Below are 21,777 nucleotides of genomic sequence, written 5' to 3'. Positions count from 1 at the left end.
TGTCTACTGGATCATTGAAACATTTGGATCAATATGTCCTGGAAGTGCAGCTGTGTTTTGACTTTTCTTGCTATTCTGTTCTTTAATACAGCATACTCTCAATGGAGGGGGTAAGCAAATACTTACATTGTTTTGTATTCATGTGATTAAGTTTTGCTTTTATATATGTTTTAACTTACAAAAGCTAAAATATTTGTTTCTTTTTTAAATATTTTGTAACAATAATTGGATGTTTAAATATTTTGTAACAATAATTGGATGTTTAAAAGTTTTTCTATGACAAACGTTTAACACAGAGTGCAAAAATTTAAAATAAAAAAAATCATATAAAAAATATTCAATGACGATAACGAATTTCAAAATAAAGGTTAACTATATTTCACATTGTTTAAAGTCATAAGAAACGAGTGACCGGTGAAAAATAATGCTGCTCCAATTCTTTAAAAAAATGCATAAAAACATCATAATCTTAGTATTCTGTGCACGAATTTATCATTTTTTTCGTGTAAATTTCGTGTAATCGTCAATTTTTTTTTCAATCGTTCAGTATTGTTGTGAAAATATGGCAGGTAATTTAAGTTCGTGTTTTGAAGTTTAACGATTGTCATCTGTTTGTCAACAATCGATAAACAATCAGCAACAAATCATGGAAATTGAGCACGTATTTAACATGTAAATTCAGATAATAGTTTATTTTAAGGACATCCATGCGTATTGTGATCGCCGGCATTTTACGAGATGGGTCACATTGAGGTCACTTTGCATACGGAAAATATGTCGGGGGAATTGCTTCCTGGAAGGAAGCAATTCGAATAAAGCAAACTTCTTCTAAAAATGAATAAAGTAAAGTATTTTCTTCAGAAAAAAGTGTTTTTATAATTAAAACTATCCATTGAGTTATAAAAAAAAACATATGCATTGTTTTTTTTTATTTGAGGTTTCTTATGACTTTAACAATGAAAATGAATTAGTAAAGAGGTGGTATCGGAAAAGAATATGCATATGTTGCAAGAGAGATATGACATTTACGTTGACTTGTCAACACCGAAAAGTTGTAAATAAACATTTATCCTATATTAGAAATATTTATAGTCTGATATAGTGCAATCTGTTAATTTTGGAAAGGCAATTGTGTATACTTAAAAAAAGTTTCGAAAGGTGATATTGATCACTCTTTATATAAATGTGTTCCATTATTCGTCAACAAGTTTATACATTGTATCTAGTATTTTCATCCACCTGGGATCATATCCAAGTTTTTAATTTACAAAAAGTAGTAGATGATTGACAATGACATTACTATCCACCAAAATTCAAATAAAGTGGATTTGATCTATAATATACAACCATATGTCCTCAACAATGTGAAAATTCCATACATCAAAGTCGGCTAAAAAAAGCCCCGACATGAAAAATATGAAAGAATTCAATTAAAAACACTTAACGGTTTAGTATATAACAAAACAATCTAAGAATAACAATTATAACTGATATCAACCAAATTGAATAATAACCACTGAACTACATGAAGAATGTGGCGGAGTTAAATGTGTATGTGAGCGATCTTCTCTCAACTACTGTGTAGCAGTACAGAATAAGAACAAACTATACAAATCAGTTAAAAATGGCCTTTTAATTCAAATCATTACTAGAAAAACAACATAAAACATAAACAAAAACCAGTCATGGCAGGTAATAATGCATCCACAACCTTTATTTTGTTTTCTTTGTGTGTAGGGTGGTGCTGCGGTATGATGTTCGGTCTTAATTTTACTTCTAGAGATTTGTTTTTTTCAAATTTTAGACATTACTACACCAGGAGGTATATAAGTTACTGGGGAACAAGACATCCATGCAACAAGGAAACCTGGCCTGGAATGTATGATATAATGTTATATTAAGATATTATTAGATAACATGCGATTGGCTCCAGTACAGTATTGGTCCTGCTATCTCTAATAAACATCCAGCTTTTAAGACAATGTTTGCCATAACCATAACGCATATATACATGCTTTCCCTTCGGTATACAAAGACGGTAGTTGCGTGCCTCCCTTATTGATACATAAAGGATAATACAAAACAATGGAATGTTTTAATTTTCTTTCTCTAATGCAAGCAATACATTCTCCTTGGGCGACCGTAGACGAAGTTAACAATTTTTTCAAAGTTGTTGGTGATTGGTGTAGACTGTTTTGAGAATATCAATAATAAATTACTAAATAAAACCATACCCACACAAAGAACACTTGAAAAAATCGTTATCCCAATCTTTGATTATCTTAAAAAATAATAAATAACCTTAAATATTTCCGTATGACTATCTTACTTGGATTTGTAGATAAATATTTATGAATTCGTATTTGCTTTTATCTGTTAAAAGGTTTTGTCAATATACATTGTTATCATAAACTTATGAATCATTTGAACATATTGCTTTAAATATACTGTTTAATTACATTTAAAGATATAAAAAGGCTATGACAAAACTGCTGCCAAAATGTTATCACTTGCCTTTCCGTTATTTTCCGTGGTGTTTATAACATGCAACTTCGTGCATTTCCGGACATTTGATTGTAATCATGGCGGACTACACGACTGCGTTTGTCGATTCTTTGAAAAACGACAAAACAGTCCGGAAAACCGCAAGTGATTTTTCACAAAATGATTGAAGAGCAATAACGAATAAAGATAAGCGGAAGAAATTCCTGTTAAAACCATTAAGTTATTATAGATAATGCATATTTAAAGGTTTTTCTTAAAGTATAACACACCGCGGGGTGTCAGGATTGATCAAATGAAAGACCGACTGTAGAGAGGTTTTAATTTGTGAAATCCATACACCCGAGGTGTGTTATACGATAGGAAAAAACTTTAAATGTGCATTTTCTGACTTATATACTGTCAAAAACAAATATTTTCTGTAAAGATTGCATTATTTACATTCTATTTTACCGAACACATATGAAAGTGGGATATTTCTATCTGATGTGTTCAGGTTAAAATATGCCCTTTGTACGGTAGGTATAGTGTCCGGCTAGGATCGTGGTTTTTCGAGTGATTTGATCAGACCCTTTCGAGTGTGATTCCTTTTTTCGAGTGAATAAGATAAACAATGTAAACAAACATACTTTATTTCTAACAAGCAGTGACATAGAAGCTTCAGTTTGTTATTCAAGATTAAACAAGGTATGTTTGTATTTGAGATAAAAAAAAAAATATATATACTAGTACATTAGAACACACCCGTGATATCGCGGGTCTGTGACTGAATTAAAGAATAAAACTATGCGTTAGCCTTATTTTAGTATTGGTATTATCATCTGATAAAGTCATGCCGATTATAAGATGCACAGGTTTCTCTGCTTTCAACATCTTTCTGTTTGAACCCGTCGACCTGGAACTTATCAATTATTGGTATTATTAATTTAATTTTGAAACAAAAGGGCCTGAAAAGGAGTATTTTTTAATCAACAGCATTGTCCTTTATGAGTTTTAAATAAAGTTGAATTCTTTGATTCGCTGTTTTACGTCATTCGGGCTAACAATTTGAAAACTATACATGCTGTACCTATACGCCTTATTTTAAGTCCAGATTTTTATTATTCGTATTGTCAACTTAGAAAGTCATGCTGATTCAAATACTTCAATGATTGAATTTAGTAGTGTCAACCCTGTAAGAACTACCCGTGTATATAGCAAAATCCGAAATACAGCGATTGGTGGTGCGCCTGTCAGATGCTAAACGTACAGATGAGGTAATAGGTAACAGGTGAATATACTATAATTGGTATCGGTATCGGATTCGACCCGGAACTTCTTTATTATTGGCAATATTAATTATGTGGAAAACAAAAGGGTCTGGAGTGGTGTAATTTTTAATCAACAGCATTGTACTATATTAATAAAGTTGAATTATTTGATTGATCGTTTTTACGTAATGACGGCTGACAAATTGGACCTCGTAATTTTAGTATTATAGATGTATTATCATTCTGACATTGTTTTTCGTGAAAAAAGTTAAATTTAGCCTTTGAATGCTTTTAGTCGAAAATACAGAATAAAGCCATGTTCAAACACATAGCAATGCAAATGTCGACGGAATCTATATATTAATAGATATACAGGCACTTTACAAATGTTATTGCATTTAAAACTACATTTTTAAACTAAATCAATTTCTTCATGTCCGGCCTTTTTCGAGAGCATGCTAGGCTTTTTCAAAAATAAATGCAAGTACTTTCGAGGCACATGGTGTATCAACACTCGCATTTTATAAACAAGTATAGTTCATTTGTAGATATTCTTTTCTCACATCTTATAAATTGCATGTACATTATATACTCAGGATGTAAACAATCTAAATAAATGTAACTTAAAGCATAGAAAATTTGGATTAAGACGTACATACATATATTGTATAATGTGAGATATATGTTTGTTTTTTAAAAGAGTATACATTCAAAATATGTCATTCACTATAATTTGTTTTGTATCTTGTATAATTTATTTAATTGTTTAAGAAATGGAAACCGAAAATGTTTAAATGCTTCTACTGTGAGGAGGGGTCTGATTCTGCATTTGTAATAATTGGTCATACAGCAACTAAACACAATGATACTTAACTTACTTTCAATAAAAGAAAAGTACCTGAAAATTTGAAAATATGGATATCTATTAAGACATTACAATGTTGTTCCTGGTGTCATTCGAAGCACTGGACCATCTAGCTGGTGATATAATATACACATTTGATATTCTCCTATCATTTCTCAAGGATCATATTTAGGCTAATGAACTATTCATTTCGTTATTGATCATATATGAAATTTTATTCAAATTTTATTTTCACTGGCAATAAAAATGGGATGGATTAAGTGTGGTTTTTTTAAATTTATTAATAGATTTGTTTTATAGGGATGGGGCAGGGCTCTTTTCATAGACTATCTTTGATTACATAGCATTTTTCTGATTCTTCACTGCTGTCTATTAGGTTTATTACTCCTTGCTTTTTATTCTCTGGGGTTCACCACAAGAAATACTATTAACTGTAAAATCAAAAGTAGCATGACATGAAGTTAAAATGACTATGAGTTCCCTACACTTTGTTCTACATTTTGTAAACACCGTATTGTTATTTAAGATCAAGTAGTTTCTAAATGAACACTGACAAATAGTTGTAGAACACTCTCCGAACAGAAAATTTGCATTAAATTGAAATGAAATCGTTTTGATCAACGCATTTATAAACAGTTATAAAATAGAAAAAGTATTTCTTTTAAAGTCTAGAATACCTTTTTTCTTATTCAAATTTTCTGTAAAAAAAAACCGGACTATTTGTTTAAAAACCAGGACGATTCAACAGTTCCTCTCGAAAACACTCGGGCAATAACAAACACATAATTCATTGGTTAAATACAAGGAAATAGTCCATTTGTCAATTACCGATTTGATTCTGGTGTTACACACCTTTAAAACAAATTACTCCCTTTTGTTAATCGTAGACTGGTTCCATACCGGAAAAAATGGCTTTTGCCAATGCAAAGCATGATGAATTGAAAGTGTCTGCGGTTTAACTAATTTTTCATGAAAAATTATTTATGATGTCAAAAGTATTTAGCTAAACAACAAATTAATGTAATTTAATTCTAGATTACTTACATAACGCACAGGTAATTTGCTCTTTCTGCTAGCTCTCCATTATAATTAAAAAATAATGTCCCTCATAAAGGGAGACAACAAAAAAGGAATCTCTAATAACAGGTTTAATCACGGTATTGCCAAATAGCCTACCTATTCTGCCTCTTTGTTGATAAAAAAAAGTATAGTATTCAATATAAGATGGGTAGTATTGTTAACACTATTATAATAAAGAAATAGCAGTTTATTGAACTAATTGCATGTTTCATCACTCGAAAATGCCCGAACTACACTCGACAAAAATGGACCAAAACACTCGGAAACCACGATCCTAGCCGGACCCTATACCTACCGTGTACCACGGCTCAATTATATCATGTGATATAAAACTCACTAATCAAATAGATATATGAACGTTAAAAATCATTGTCTGGTTTGAATAGAAATACTACAGTAACTGTAAATAATATTGCACAAAGCAAGACACAAGTAAGTAATGTATTGTATCATTTTATTGACGAAAAAGGGATGCTTTTTTTCATTTCATAATGATATATAAAGTATAGACATAACATTATGTGTTTGGTTGTCTGTAAATTATTTTATAAAAGTACAAAGAAAGACAAAATTTTAATAGTTCTTGTCAGTTTCTAAGTAATAATAAAAAGATCAATACATTTCATTTTTCATATCAGATAAAATTGAGAATAGAAATGCGGAATGTGTCAAATAGAAAACAACCCGACACTCTTTATCGGCCCTTTTCATGATATCTGCCCTCGTATTTTTTTTTCATATCATTATATCATCATATCATTATAACATCATTAAAGTCAACAACATATAGTCCTCCGTATTACCCATATAACTCTGAAGCATGTCCAAGATAACTTTCTATTTGATCTATACATTTCTAGGAATATGATTAATTAAAAGCAACCTAGTGGAGACCGTTTAAATTCAGCATTGTGTAATTAGTCGGGGATTATTTCTTTACACAGTTAGTAGTAGTGTTATTCACTTGAAAAAACACACAGTGGTGATGTAAAATCTTAAAGGTTTCACCAGAAGCATTGTTGGTGAACGAATAGAATAAATTAATAAATAAACATTTAAAGCAAACAGTGTATTATTGTTGGCATTTGATTTTGTAGTATAAATACCACAGGCTAAGATACATGTAAAAATCGTTATATAGTGCGCTAGTGACCTTATAACATAGGACTACCAATGAACTGAGTAATAAGCTTAAGACTCTAAATCATATAAAAAAAGCCAATAGTCATTGTGTTGAAGAGCGTGTATCTATAATCTTCATCAGGAAATCGAAAACGCTTTAGACATACCTTAATTAGTTAAGCCGTTCAGGTCAAATTTTGCAGTACATTGTCCATACTAAAGTTTCAAAAATTCTAAAAATGGTTTATTGTATAATTTGTTGTGCATTTTTCCCTTTTCGTCTACTTGGTGTCAATGGTTGACTTTTGTCTAGGATGTTTAATTTTTGTCATTTTCAATAAAAATGCGGCGGGTTAAATACGAAAGCAGTTACTACAAAAAAAAAGTAGATCTGTCTGTATCATTCTGCTCATATTTTAAAAAAAGTGCATAATACGCTTCATGATGCCAAAAACGTTGACCCGGCCTCAAGGAAGCTCGTGGGTATAAAATGTTCAGAAAAAAAATAAACATTTATTTTTCATTACAAATTTTATTTATTTACCATTTTGTGGCATTATAAATGTGGCATTATAAATGTGGCATTAAAATTGAAATATCTTTTTTAACTAATCGGTTACCTATTATTTTTTTTTTATTCGAATAAACTGTACATAAACTAAAAAAAGTAAAATTTAAGCGATTTCTGTAATTAAGTTCTTTGGTTTTTTTTCTTCGATATTACCACTATTTCTCCTATAAGTTCAACAGAAAAAAGGACATTAAAAAAAATGAGTGTTTTTTTTTGTTGGCAGATAGTAAGTGTTAATGAACGGTCAGACCCCATTTTTTATTTCATTTTTCTATAAGGTATAAGGTAAAGTACATTAATAGAATATAGCGAAATCCTATATTATATACAAAAAATATGATTTGAGACCGCGAGCCCACTTAATTACTTTGATCCGGGCGTACAAACAACGTCTTGATCTGGAATTTAACGCAAATTCAAATGCTTTGATCATACTGTCAAAATTTATATTTTTTCATCATTCGTATTAAATAAAAATACGTACTTACTTGTTGAAATAGATGAAAAAAGGGATATAAAACAAACACATACAACCAAACTAAACTTTGATAGAGCGCGTCGAGCCTTAGTTTTGGAATTACTTTAAATTTATGACTAAACACAAATTAATATTAAGGATTTATATCATAATCGTGTCAGTCAACAAACAGTTTATAATACACTGACAATCAATGAACAATGGTATCAACCAGATGTTAGATATAAAATAATAAGTGAAAAAAAAATCTTTTGAAAATATGACCTGTTTTATAAAATAAATATTTGATACGAACAACACTTGTGCTTAAAACAATTTTCTGGTAAATTGTAGTCAACGTGATAAATGTTTTACGTAACTTGGATTATCATTTATGAATTAAGCTGCTGGAGTAGAAGAACTGAACATTATCCAGTTTACGGTTATCAAACATTATGTAGCAGTGGATGGAGGCATAACGGCGATAACAACTGTAATATAGGTAAGTGTTACAATTTGCAATTGGAAAACTACACTTTTTAATTGCATTTAGGGTCTTTTCCCATAAAAAGTCTAATGACTACATCGTATAGTTTTTATAGTCTTACATGTATCTGATGTTTTAAAAAAAATTTCGTGTTCACTTTTAATAAAACACATCAATGCTCTAACATATTATGTAACACTCGGCATTTGAACAAGCAACAAGTATTAGGCGAATTTAATTGATCAACACACTATAAGGAATGTCAAATTGAGTTTAATCGCAATACAAATTATAGTATTATATAGATTGCATATTAAAATATATTTCTGCAGATTGTCTTCCGTATTCAAAAGTTCTGTACTATAGCAAATAAAGTTCAATCTTTTCATTACCAAAAGCACTTTTTTATATTTGTAAATGCTTAAACCCAGTAAGATCACTTAAACTCAAAATGTGACAACACTATAATTACCCGCTATAAGTTTTATATGTGTATGCGCCAGCAAATAAGAATGTTGACAATGCATTTTCTTTTCAGCTATATGTGATCCAGAGTGCAGGAATGGCGGAACATGTTATCATCCAAATCGACCATGCAGGTGTCGAAATGGATATCAGGGAGATATTTGCGAAGGGGGTGATTAACTTGTATCATTTGCCTTTTAAAGTTATTTAAATTTTACTGAGATTTTATTTGTATACAAATGTTATATGTATCCTATATTTATCGGTATTGGCGCTTCAAAGGCGCAGTCAGCATAACATAGAAAACTGGTTTGATTATGATTGAATAATTGTTGACTCTTTGCGTTTTTGTGTTCGAAGCGAAACTTTAAGACGTGTCGAAAAAAAAACAATCGCATCACGAACGTAATAAAAACCGTCCGATTGACGGGATATAAGTGTGCATATGCATGATTGACTTTTGACTTTATTTGTAGTTCTTATATTTCATACCAGACAACATTGGCCTTTAAAATGACAACAAACACTGCATATTGTATTGTACTATATGCTTCGGTTGAATACAAATGATGTAAATACTTTACACTTCCACATCTAAATATAATAGATTTTGAAACATTGTTTAGACTGTACGATATAGTATTTGGTACTTTTTCATTTATTTTTGTGATGGTTGCATGAACAATCTTGTTTTTCTACAGTATCAGCATGTTCTCATCTCCGACCTTGCTATCCTGGGAAGTGCTACGGCCAAACATGTGTCTGCTCAAATGGATTTAATGGACAAAGCTGCTTAAATTGTAAATAGATTAAATTCTTATGAACATTTTTTATTTAAAATGCATTTATATACATGCATATTAACGTTTCCAGTACGTCGTCTGAGAAATTGTTGTTTAACCTGCCCATTTTTGTTTATTTATTTTTATCAGTTCACTAAAACTAAGCACGTTTTGTACGTAGTTTTGATTTCTAAGATATTTGTGTATATTTAACGTCATCTACTTTATATCATGAACTGGTATAGACCTACATTATTGTGAATTTCATCTAAATATAGGATATGATATATAATTATGATACGCATTATTTAGTTATGATCGAACAGTATGTATACACTATTTGCTTTATATTCCATTACTAGAATTACAATGTATTTTAACAGTGAAAGGCCAGCAGTTCTTGCCAACTTTAGAAAAAATCAATGCCACCTTCACTTATCATCAAGCATCGATAAACAGAGATCAATACAGTTATAAGAGTGATGCAACTCACATGACGGAGGCTGACATAACATGGACAAACCAAGGGAAGTTCAATAGGCTTGAATTTAATCTGAAAGCCTCACTAGACGAGACTTATGTATTTTCTCGAAATCCAAGTCCTCTTCCAAGCTACATCAGTGAGGTCCAGTTTGGGATTGTTTCTGCCACTGTATCAATTAGCCACATGAAACTTAAAAATAAAGGTAATTCGTCTGGAACATGCTCTAATTGCTAAGCGTAAGGTAAAACAGCACCAACTTCTACTTCTATTCGACAAGATCCACGCATTCTTGTATACTGTGTAATAATGCATTTTTGAAACCGATATCTTTGATGTTTTCATATATATACATTAAAAAAAAAAATAATTATATTCATTTCGACCAGTCATTTCAGGAGATCAAATTATAAATTAATGTGTGCCGGAGATACAATTATTTTATTCTTTACATTCCGTCTCAATATAGTATATTTCCGGAAAACATTAACAAAGGGGGAATTTAAAAAGCATTTATATATGAATTTTACAGTACTGTGTTACTTTAAGGACGTGTTCCATGCGAATCAGCGACGCGAAATGTTTTTGAAACTGTTTTTTTTATACCTGTGATTATTTCAAAGAGAAATCTACACCATATCAGTAGGGATGTATAATGGGAGATCACTGGTCTATGTTTATTTATTTAGGATTATGTTTTATTTACAGGTTATTATGAAGCAGAAAAAAAAGAACTAAAATGTCCTAATCTTTCTGATTCAAGTCCGAGTACCGAACTATCATGTTTTTTGAACAACAGCTATATAATACAGTTTGACTCCGGTGACAGGTAAAAGAACGGGTTTCATGATTTAAACGTACAGCATCTCATATGTGTTCAACATAACTTTTCGTGTTGTTTTTTGTTCGTTCTTTTTAAATAGTCATTACTTTGTAGACTCTTACTACGACAAGTTACAAAAAAAGATATGCAAAACATGTGTTTCTTAAAATACGTTTCGTTTTTTTTTATTTCCCGTATATTTGCTTTTTTCCTATGTGTCTATAAATAAGATTTCAATTTGCATTGGGTATATTTTAAATTAATTTATAAATTGGATTGATTTTTAACTATTTCTGATTGAAAGTAATGGCCTCTAAAACAAGTATCAAATAGCAATAATATACAATGCAGATTAATCCTCCTCTTCGAGGATTGAAGTATAGCCTGAACCATGAGATATATCTTTATAAAAGATGTGGTGTGATTGCAAATGAGACCAAGTGATACAGAAACTTTCAACTATAAGTCACTTTACGGCCTTCATCGATACACCGAAACCCTAAATGCATAGCCAGATGTAACGGGGATCCCCATCAATCACAATAAGTTCACAAATCAAGCAATGATTGAGATGAACAAATTGATAACAACATTAAAAATTGATTGTCAATTTCTTATACATTAAATATCTTTAATTGCAGAATGAGTATGGTATATAGAAAGGAAGTCAAAATCATCGTTTCTGATTTCTAATTTCTGATATGGATTTTTTTTCGAAATAATGTTTGAATTTTACACTCGTGTATACATACGATACGTTTAAAGGTTACAGATACCAGAATAATTGGAAATGCAAAATACTTGAGATTAAAAGAGAATCAGATTCATAGCTTCATTAATCGTCACATTATAGTAAATTATACAATGGTTTATATAACTCTTTTTTAACTTTCATATATTGTTATTTGGATGGAGAGTTGTTTTATTGGCACTCATACCCCATCTCCCTATATCTATGAAAACAGAGTAAAATAAATATTTTGATTACTGTTCTGGATTGACAATGATTAAATCAACTTTTAAAATCTTTGGAAACTATATAAATTGCATCACTGAATAGACATGTATTGTCGAAATCCGGATCTGGTGTACTAAAAAGAATATTGTTTGTGGCATTACATCGTGGTCACAAGTTAAATTGTTTTTCTGTTTAGTATTAAATTTATATTAAGATCCATTTTGTAACATCTTGTGATCCATTTTATTTGTCAATCGCCAATGGCAGTCAGTATGGTTAAAGACCATCAGTTGTTCGACCTGTTCAAATGCGTATAGTTTAAATATACTTTTGTCACTTTTTTGGTCTTCTGGAAAATGTTGTTTGTGCTGTTTTTCGACCCTTCTATAACGAAATTTGTCCAACATGCACACGTATAAAAATTGCGGTTTTTATACAACGCAATCATAGGTTTGAACGTAGTTTTCAATTTAGACTCGTTTATATTTTTTCGTCTGGGCTTGTATCATATTTTCCCTCCGGTTTATATGATCCGTTCATTTTAAATTGACTCTTAAAATTCAAGAGTCTATCTAAAAATAAGGGTACTTTTTATATGGCCTTCCAAATACCGTTTTGATTCCTAACATCACTGAAGAGACATTTATTGTCGAAATACGGATCGGGTGTTCTAAAAAAATATTGACACCGTATGTTTGTAGCATAACATCGTGGCCACAAGTTAAATTGTTTTCTGCTTAGTATTAAATTAATATTAAGATCCATTTTGTTACATCTTGTGATCAATTTTATTTGGCAATCGCAATCATAGGTTTGATCGTAGTTTTCAATTTAAACTCGTATATATATATATATATATATACATAAGTACGTCTGAGTCAGTGACAACCCTACAACATATATATATATATGTTGTGCCCAGGTGGTCTTGTGGTTTAGCGGGACGGCTGCAGTGTATGCGATTTTGTGTCACAATATCACAGTAGCATGGGTTCGAATCCCGACGAGGGAAGAACAAAAAAAATTGCAAAAGCAAATTTACAGATCTAACATTGTTTGGTTGATGTTTAGACGAGTTATATATATATATAAACCTCCTTTACGACGTCGCCTATAGCGACACTACATCAGTTATCCTGAAGAGTCCCAATGGAAGGATGCAATCGATAGAATGGAACTGTTAACTTTTTACTTATTTTACTATTTTATTTAATGAATATATATATATATATATATACTAAGAATTTAATTAGTAGAATATAAATTTCAAAATGCCCATAAAGTCCTTTAATTCTCTTCATTTTTATTTTTTTTAAACAAACTGTGTAGGCCCCAGTCCCACTAGACCACGATTGCACCACGCTCACCGCGATCTAAATTAAATTCATATCATAAGAAGGTCGCGGTATGAGCGGCATGAAAATGTAAATTGTCGTTGCTTTCACGATGTTCATACGTCCTCATTACTCTTCTCCAACGATCCCACTACGATTATACAACGTTCTCACCGCGCTTATTCTGCGATCTCACTACGCTTATCAAGATATTTCTACGCTCATCAAGTTCTCACTACAACCATACCACGAGTTATCCGATTGCAACATCACCTTACTATGCTTCTACTTGGATTATAGCACGTTCTTACCACGATTGTACTACGTTCATACCGCGATCTTACAGCTCTCGTAAAATGTCAACATCGTGTTCCATAACAATACAGAATCTTTCCTTCAGTTCTATTTCTGATTAATACATAGATTTCTCGAAAAATACTCTCAATCCAAGTAACAATTTTTAAAGTTATAGGCCACGATACGAAGCATTGGCTTACACCGAACACCAAGATATAAAAGGACCCCAAAATTACTAGACTAAGTGTAAAACCATTCAAACGGGAAAACCAACGGTCTAATCTATATGAAAACAAGAAGCATGGACAAGAAATCCCAATTACACACAAACACACAAAACCTAAAGAGAATTAATATATTTTATGTGAAAATGACCACGAGAATAATGGTCGTAGAACGACGTAGTCAGGTCGTAAGAAGAGCATAATAAGGACGGCAAGGGCGTGCTAGAATCGTACTATGGTCGTTAACAGCGTGGTATAGACATATTGGAAGCTAAGTTGGGTCGCGGTGAGAACGTGATGATCGTAGTTAAGTCGTAATAACGTCGCAATGAGATCGTAGCGCAATTTTGCCGAAAAGAATTACGCTTTCGCTACACTCTCACCACAATGGTACAGCGACCTTTGCGATCTTACTACGATCTAAATGCGCTATCACTACGTACGCTTCTACTACGATATGATTTCGCCACGACCACCCCACGATTGTTTTAAACATGTTCAAAGTTCAATGATCTTGAAAACTTCACCACGAACGTGATACGACCTTACTGTAATCGTACTACGAACATAAAACTTTCCATTTTTTTCACAGATCGTAGTGCGATCGTGGCCTAGTGGGACTGCGGTATAATTGTGGTCTTCAAATTAAATATTTAAGATACACATAATGCTCGCATTGTATATCAATAGTTGGAGTATCCTATGAATAAAAGTGAGATTTGCTGAAATGTTCTAGACAACATCCATACCAAGTCTGATGTCTGTTTTGTAAATATTTAATACAACGTCTTTATAAATTCTTAAAATGTGTCTATCAAAATTGAAAAAAAAGAGTTTCTACTGGTAAACCAATCACCACTGGAATTGATATATGTTCATTTTAATATCAGTTTATGTTTGTTTTTTTCCATTTAGGTACATGGTTCATTTTTCAGTTAGCACTGGTGGATACAGGAATCTTCAAAATGGTCAAATTCCATATGCAAAAAATAGTTATATTGCAATTAAGACTGGAAATTCGATGCAACTTCATTTCGATTACGATGAACCAAAACATTGTTCTGAAAATTCTAGCTGCAATTCGGGAGAAGTTCCTTTCAGTTTACGTCACGATGTTACAAAAGTAAAACGTTATAAGTATACACATTATATCACTGCGAGAAATTAGTTATTTCAATTCTCAAATCTTATATAATTTTTTAATGAATCAACTCGCGTTATAATAGATAGAGGAAGATGTAGTATTAGTGCCAATGAGACATTTCACAATCCATGTTACAATTTATAAAAAGTAAATCATCATAGGCCAAGGTACGACCTTCACCATGGAGCCTTTTCTCACATCGAACAGCAATTGCAAGCTAATAAGGCCCTCAAAAAAGTACTAGTGTAAAACCATTCAAATGGGGAAACAACGGTCTAATTTATATAAATTTGAGTAACGAGAAACACGTATGAACTTTATAAACAGAGGACAACCTGACTTAGAATGGTTAACACACTTTTTAAAGTTAAATTATGAAACTGCTGATTTACAGAAAATTTAGAAAACCATCACTTTTGAAAAACCTACGTCATATTATACATGTACACACGGAAATGCAAATATACTTGTTGTTAATTGTACTTATTGTTCTGTTTAGGAAAATAAAGATATTTCTTGTATATCATCAAAACCAATCCAACACTTGGCACCTTCGGGGTGAATATCAACAATAACACTATGCTATTAGAGCTAAATAAAACTTTCTGTACAAGAGAGAAATAAAATAATGTTGATGTTCATAGTTCGAAGAAGGTTATATTCTGAAACATTGATATTATATTTTAATTAATGCATCAAATTGAGGTTGAATAAGGTGTCGACAACAAGCCGACCAAGGACAATAAACACCTCAAGTCTTCAAAACAGCGATAAAATACATCACGCGGGGCCGGGTTCATCTGTCCCCTAAAATGAATACTAGTTCAGCGGCAATGAAATTCAAACTAATCTCCATAATGTATTACTTACATTGGCTTGATACTTTGTAATTGTACTCAGTGCTACTTTATTGAAACCATTGCATGCCCAAAGATCGATTTGAAATACAAGGTTGCCAAAACTATTTAGATATTGTTATGCCCGAAGATTATTATCGCAATATATAATTCCTCAGTATTTTGTAATGAACATTATCATGAAGTTATCATTCTATCATTCAAATATTGGCCCTTTAATGTTTCAAATTCGATGTATAATCGTTTTCAATTTTGTTGCTTTGCGCCACATTTACAGGAAATAAACTATAAAATGAACATCATAGATTTAATATGGTACTATTTTATATTAGGTTGCCCTTAAACCTCAATGGAGAGGTTGGAAAGATGAATTATCAGGAATCATGAGATATGTATTTGAAGTTTGGAAAATGGAATATAGTTACGACCATAAAGGATTAAGGGAACCTCTCATCAATAGTATATTTAATCCAGTACCTTTGTTTATTCAAGAAGTTATTGCTAGCGACATGTTCTCCTTTCCAACCTATGAACCCAATGAGCCTGGTGTGTACTCTACCATTCTAGAAGTAAATGACAAAGCGAATAATTCTAAATATGCACGACAAGTAGCGATATATGACAGAACGTCTAATATATCAACTAGCGCTGACCATCTGATAATTGTCACCACCGCTTCCAAAGCGACAAATTTTGCATGGCAAACAAGTCAGTTTTCGAAAATTGATGTTTCATGGTCTGGTCATTTTACGAATGAAGTACACGAAAAAGGACATTTTCTGTCAAAATTACTTGACTACGAGCCACGTTTGAGCGACGGAAAGCAAGGCAGGCGCCATGACTACAAGAAAATACTGACAAGGTTTGATGATATTGACGGTGTAAGAAACAAATCGTCAATACCAAATATAAAATCCATTATTCGTTTTGAAACCCTTGGAAGACACGTTATTTCTCATATGACATTCCCAAAGACTGGTTGGAAAGATGTTGTACCTTTAAGTGACAATAAAAGTTTTCCACTCACAGATATCCGTGATGGAGATTCGTATCAACTTTGGATTCGTGCACATGATATAATGGGTAATAGTAAAGTTGATTCTGCTGTAGTGCATTTCGACAGGAGCCCACCCACTGTTCTCCCTTTAAAAGTCGAGTATAACATTGGTGACGGAAAATATCCATTTTCAAGCAGGTATGAAGAATTAAAGAGAAATATATACATTGGAATTTAGAATTTGCAATATGAATACCATAATTTCTCCTATTTCTTTTGTCATATTTAATTATGATTTCATAGAATGTACATAAAATTTAGAAACTAACATGTCGAGGGAAGCCATCAGTTGTGTGTTCATTGGGATCTATCAAGGGGTAATTTAAGGGACCCAAAGAAGAAGGAGGTAAACTATGAACCCTATGGTAATTGTTTTAACATTTTCAAAGGACTATAACTTGAAAACGGTAAGTTATAGACGCACATAGTGTTCAGTAAGTATCACAGATCACATACAATATAGGTTGATATTCTATTATGGGACTATAAATCAAATTAAATGAAACCTAGAGGAAAACCAAGGGGGTCGCCCCAACTCCCACTTCATTTCGAAAACTTGTAAACGGTCTCGATCCCCACACAAACTATTAATACTCCTGTATTGGACAATAAAAATAATATTGAAATATAGGGGGAGTACTGTGGGGTCACCACCAACAAATTCTGTTTTGAAAATTGTAAACGGTCCAGATCCCCACCCCTAAACATATGTAATATTGTATTTGACAATAAAACAAATCAAATGAAATATGGGGTGAGATCATGTTACGGTAGAGATCCCCACAATTAACCATTCATATTATTGTATGGGACAAAAATTAACAAATCAAATGAAATAAACGGCGGGTCCCTTATGAGAAATTATTTGCAGTCGAGTTTCCCACCTTCTAACCATGTAAATTCCTGTTCGTTATTTTTAGAACAATTGAATGGCATACATGGTCATACCCTATGCATCAGGGTGGAGTGTTATTTTTAAGCCGTTATAATGTCTAAGCTAACATGATATAACGACTTAACTTATCTAACTTATTATAAGAACTTAGCTAACTTTTTTAACGACCAAGCTCGTTTAAACAACTAAGCTAAGGCGTTATAACGAGTTCAATTAGCTATAACGACTTAAAGATAAAACGCCATCCTGACACTAACCGGTTTCTTTTTAACAGCAATGATTTGAATACTTTAAAATCGTATCTTGAAATTATGAACCATTCGTTGTTAAGAATTACATGCATTTAATGTGTTATTTTAAAGAGTTCGTGTAGCAGCAGAAGATGAACACAGCGGGGTCAAGAAAATATCCTTCAGATTTATTGTAAATGGAACTCTTGAAGAAAAGGCAAAGAAAGATTTCTTGATTGAGTCAAAGGTACTTATTTTTATGACCTAGCGTAACATGTTCTATCCTTTACAATTTCATGTTTCTTGTTAGAATATATATTCGTAGATAATTTCATTTCATAAGTAGTGTTGTATGGTTTAGTATTCATTACGTTACTTTGTTAAAAAAATATTGCAAAGAAATATCTTCATGTGCGTACTGTACAGTAACAAAATAATTGCAAGGTCACATACAATTTTGGCCAGTTGTCACTATCATACATAAAGTATGCTGATAACTACTTTTTGTATTATCTCCATGCTTCGATTTAGTGACATTCATTATGGGTACTTCTGTTAAAACATGTAATAAAATATATTGCCAAATGTTGTTACATCTTATTCACGTTCCATAGTATGTTCGGTCAAACAGATATAATGAAAACAATGTAGCAATGTCAATTTTAATTGCATAATAATGACAGCCAACAATGAATATAAATTGGCATAACGAGATTTCAATTTTCAGTCTAAAGAAGAATGCGACCTCATACCATTCGACTGCAAGTGTGTTAAAATGGGCGAATGCTTCATGAAAGACACAGTTTTAGATATAAACAACTGCTGGTTAAAAGTTCCAATTGAACAAGTAGCCAATTTTGTACTTCTGTTGGAAGTAACAGTGTACAATTCAGCAATGTTATCGTCTAAACGACACGAAACTGTAAGTACATCAAAAAACAAAAAAACAATAGACTTTGCTCTTCAGAAGTTCTTGACCCTGGCTTTTAATCAATCAATTTATAAATATTTTTTGAATTTTTAAACCATTCTGCTGTCAAATATCAGACAAATAAATTATCACTGGTAAGTAGATTCTTAATTGAACAGTATTGGTTGAACTTTTTAGTCCTAATCTGATAGGATAACGCTTTTTCTGACTTTTTGTAAGTATTGCTTATAAAATAAAACATTTAGATAACTAAAATAGTCTAACAATGTCTCAAAATCTTTTCGATTGTCTATTCTTTGACTGCCTTATTAGGCTTTCAGGTAATTCTACATATACTAGAAGATATACAAAAAAGATATAGTATAATTGTCAATGAGACTACTCTCTGCTCTCTGCTCGGCCTTCTACAATGACAAAAATCCATACCGTTTTTTTTTAAATGAAATTAATAATTAAAAATATGTGCACATGTATATTTTTCATTCTGTAGATTGGAAGGGTTAACCATCTACACGGGATACAGCAATGTAAGTTGAAGAACGACGGAAACATCAATTGTAATAAATCGCATGTACATGTTAAATTTTGATTGCTAGCAAGTAAGACATGATAAACAAGTTAAAAGTTTTACAGTTCTTGTATTAATTCACATTTAATTTTCATTGTTTTATTTTTATTATGTGCCTCTTTGCCAAATGTCGCCATGAATATATTTGATAAGTAAGTGTAGGAGTCAGAAACTTTAACAATATCAGTGGTTGCTTTAATTTTGTTAGTGAAGCGCAATAAATCCACAATTTAGATGTGATAACTGTATCGAGGTTTCACAAAATGTTTAGTGCAGTGCTAATACAAAATAACAAACAATAATCGACATCGGGATAAATCTATCCAAGTACTTACTGTCTTCAAAAATCAACATGCTAATAACGGTCATCTCACTACAAAATGTATTAATTCGAAGCCTCTGATATCATGTTCCCTGACACCACAACAAAATCAAACAGTAACTAGAAATAATCTTATCATAGATACCAGGAAAATAAATTTGAATGTTTGGCTGATGCGCGTTCGTGTACCAATTGAAGATGCTCATTATTGAGGCTCGAAATAAAAAGGTTAAAAAGCAAAATAAAGTACGAAGTTGAAGAGCATTAAGACCGAAAATAGCACTGCAGTGATATTTACAGCCCGAAACAAAAAGTTTCTCCTCAGAAAACAATGCATGTGTTCCACAAATTATCAAGCAACACAATAGCTGATTAGTAAAATTAGATAGCCTACTGTCTAACCGGGAGTGCAAATGGTACTGATAAATCAGCCGAGATCAAATGTTTAATTACTTGCATATAATCAAGACCCCGTACAAATATTGATAAATTATTGAACCTTAAGGTGAAATTTTCTTTTTAATGAAAATTGAAATAAATCGACAAGTTCCTACAATATCCTCATTCATCCATGAGCCAACTGCACATAACTTCCTTGTTGATTGGCTGTTTAAAAAGCTGTCACATTTTTATGTAAGGTATTTATGGATTTCCGTTGTATAAATCCATATGTATAACCATACATAGTTATCATTTTAGTTTCTTGTGTACAATTTTGAAATTAGTATGGCGTTCATTATCACTGAACTAGTATATATTTTTAGGGGCCAGCTGAAGGACGCCTCCGGGTGCGGGAATTTCTCGCTACGTTGAAGACCTGTTGGTGACCTTCTGCTGTTGTTTTATCTATTGTTGTCTCTTTGACACATTCCCCATTTCCATTCTCAATTTTATAGTTATCATTTTGTTTGATTAAATACTTATTTATTAATCGTTGATGTCCAACAACTGTATATTCCATGTGCTTTAACTAAGAACGTCCAGAAAAGATCGACAAATATAAGTATAGACGTTTTTTATATACCTATACATTAGAATTTAGTAGGTCTAGTACCTGTGTTTGTGTACTTTTAATAGTGTTTACTATAGTGATTTTCCTCTCAAATTGCATTAATACCAAATGTGTATAACAATTGATATTGCATTTATAAAAACTAGTATAGAATCTTATGAATCCGTTATTGATCGAATGACAAACGAAACATATTGTGTTTGTTATTAGAAGAAACCCATACTAAAACATATCTTTTTACGATTAAAATGTTATTAATAACACTAATTCCACTTATTTGCATTTATTCATTTGTCTGTGCAGACTACAGCCCGTCAAACATCACTATGGTTAGAAGAACAGCCTCAAGTATAAGCATTACGTGGATCCAGGCTAAAACTTGTTATGAACGATCCGGAATAGTCATCATCTTATTCACAGCTAACAATAAGACAAATAGTACGCATCCAGTCGACAAAGATGCTACAACAATTGACCTTGGTGGATTATCACCTTTGACATCGTATTGGTTTCTTATGTATACAAAGTATGGAAACGGCACCCATGTTGTCAACAGTACAAGTCCTGCCATGTTTTCATTTGCAACATTGAAAAAAGGTGAGAGCTTTTGCTCAATACTTACAATGTTTAATATGTGTATTAATATATTTTTTTAGAGTTTTCGAAGAAGAATTTAAGAAAGAAAAAATTAAACCGCATATATGTTACCATACATACACAAAAACACATTCAAATTTGAAAAATAAACATGGGAACATGTCAAAGAAATAACAAACCTACCAAAATGTAGAAAACAACCATGGGTCTACATCGGAGCGGGGAAATCCCTTCCCCAGGAGGCGGGCTTCACCTGGTCCTTAAACAGAATGTGAACTAGTTCAGTGAAAAAGAATGTCACCCTAAACTTTCAAAACATAAAAATTAACTAAAATGAAAAATAAAAAAAACACTATCAAATACCAGAGGTTCCTGATACGGAACAGGCGTAAACATGCGACAGGGTTAAATATGTTTTGTGATATAAAAAACCACTGTATGTGTATTTATATTATGTATGTCTACG

General features: G+C 31.8%; 1 protein-coding gene across 1 annotated transcript in view; it reads left to right on the top strand.

Annotated features, from left to right (window-relative positions):
• Positions 1–21,777, top strand: part of LOC134692303 (uncharacterized) — a 32,717-nt gene continuing 10,940 nt past the window's right edge. The window contains exons 1-13 of the mRNA XM_063552753.1: positions 1–110; positions 1,805–1,879; positions 8,252–8,349; positions 8,873–8,971; positions 9,501–9,599; positions 9,965–10,267; positions 10,771–10,891; positions 14,614–14,821; positions 16,032–16,894; positions 18,014–18,128; positions 18,609–18,803; positions 19,303–19,339; positions 21,018–21,311. Coding sequence (XP_063408823.1) covers positions 34–110; positions 1,805–1,879; positions 8,252–8,349; positions 8,873–8,971; positions 9,501–9,599; positions 9,965–10,267; positions 10,771–10,891; positions 14,614–14,821; positions 16,032–16,894; positions 18,014–18,128; positions 18,609–18,803; positions 19,303–19,339; positions 21,018–21,311 — 2,584 coding nt within the window. The 5' untranslated portion in view covers positions 1–33. The remainder of the gene's footprint in view (positions 111–1,804; positions 1,880–8,251; positions 8,350–8,872; positions 8,972–9,500; positions 9,600–9,964; positions 10,268–10,770; positions 10,892–14,613; positions 14,822–16,031; positions 16,895–18,013; positions 18,129–18,608; positions 18,804–19,302; positions 19,340–21,017; positions 21,312–21,777) is intronic.

The sequence above is a fragment of the Mytilus trossulus genome, chromosome 12 (assembly GCF_036588685.1).
Source record: "Mytilus trossulus isolate FHL-02 chromosome 12, PNRI_Mtr1.1.1.hap1, whole genome shotgun sequence".
Taxonomy (NCBI): Eukaryota; Metazoa; Mollusca; class Bivalvia; order Mytilida; family Mytilidae; genus Mytilus; species Mytilus trossulus.
This window is presented reverse-complemented; position numbering and strand designations above follow the sequence as displayed.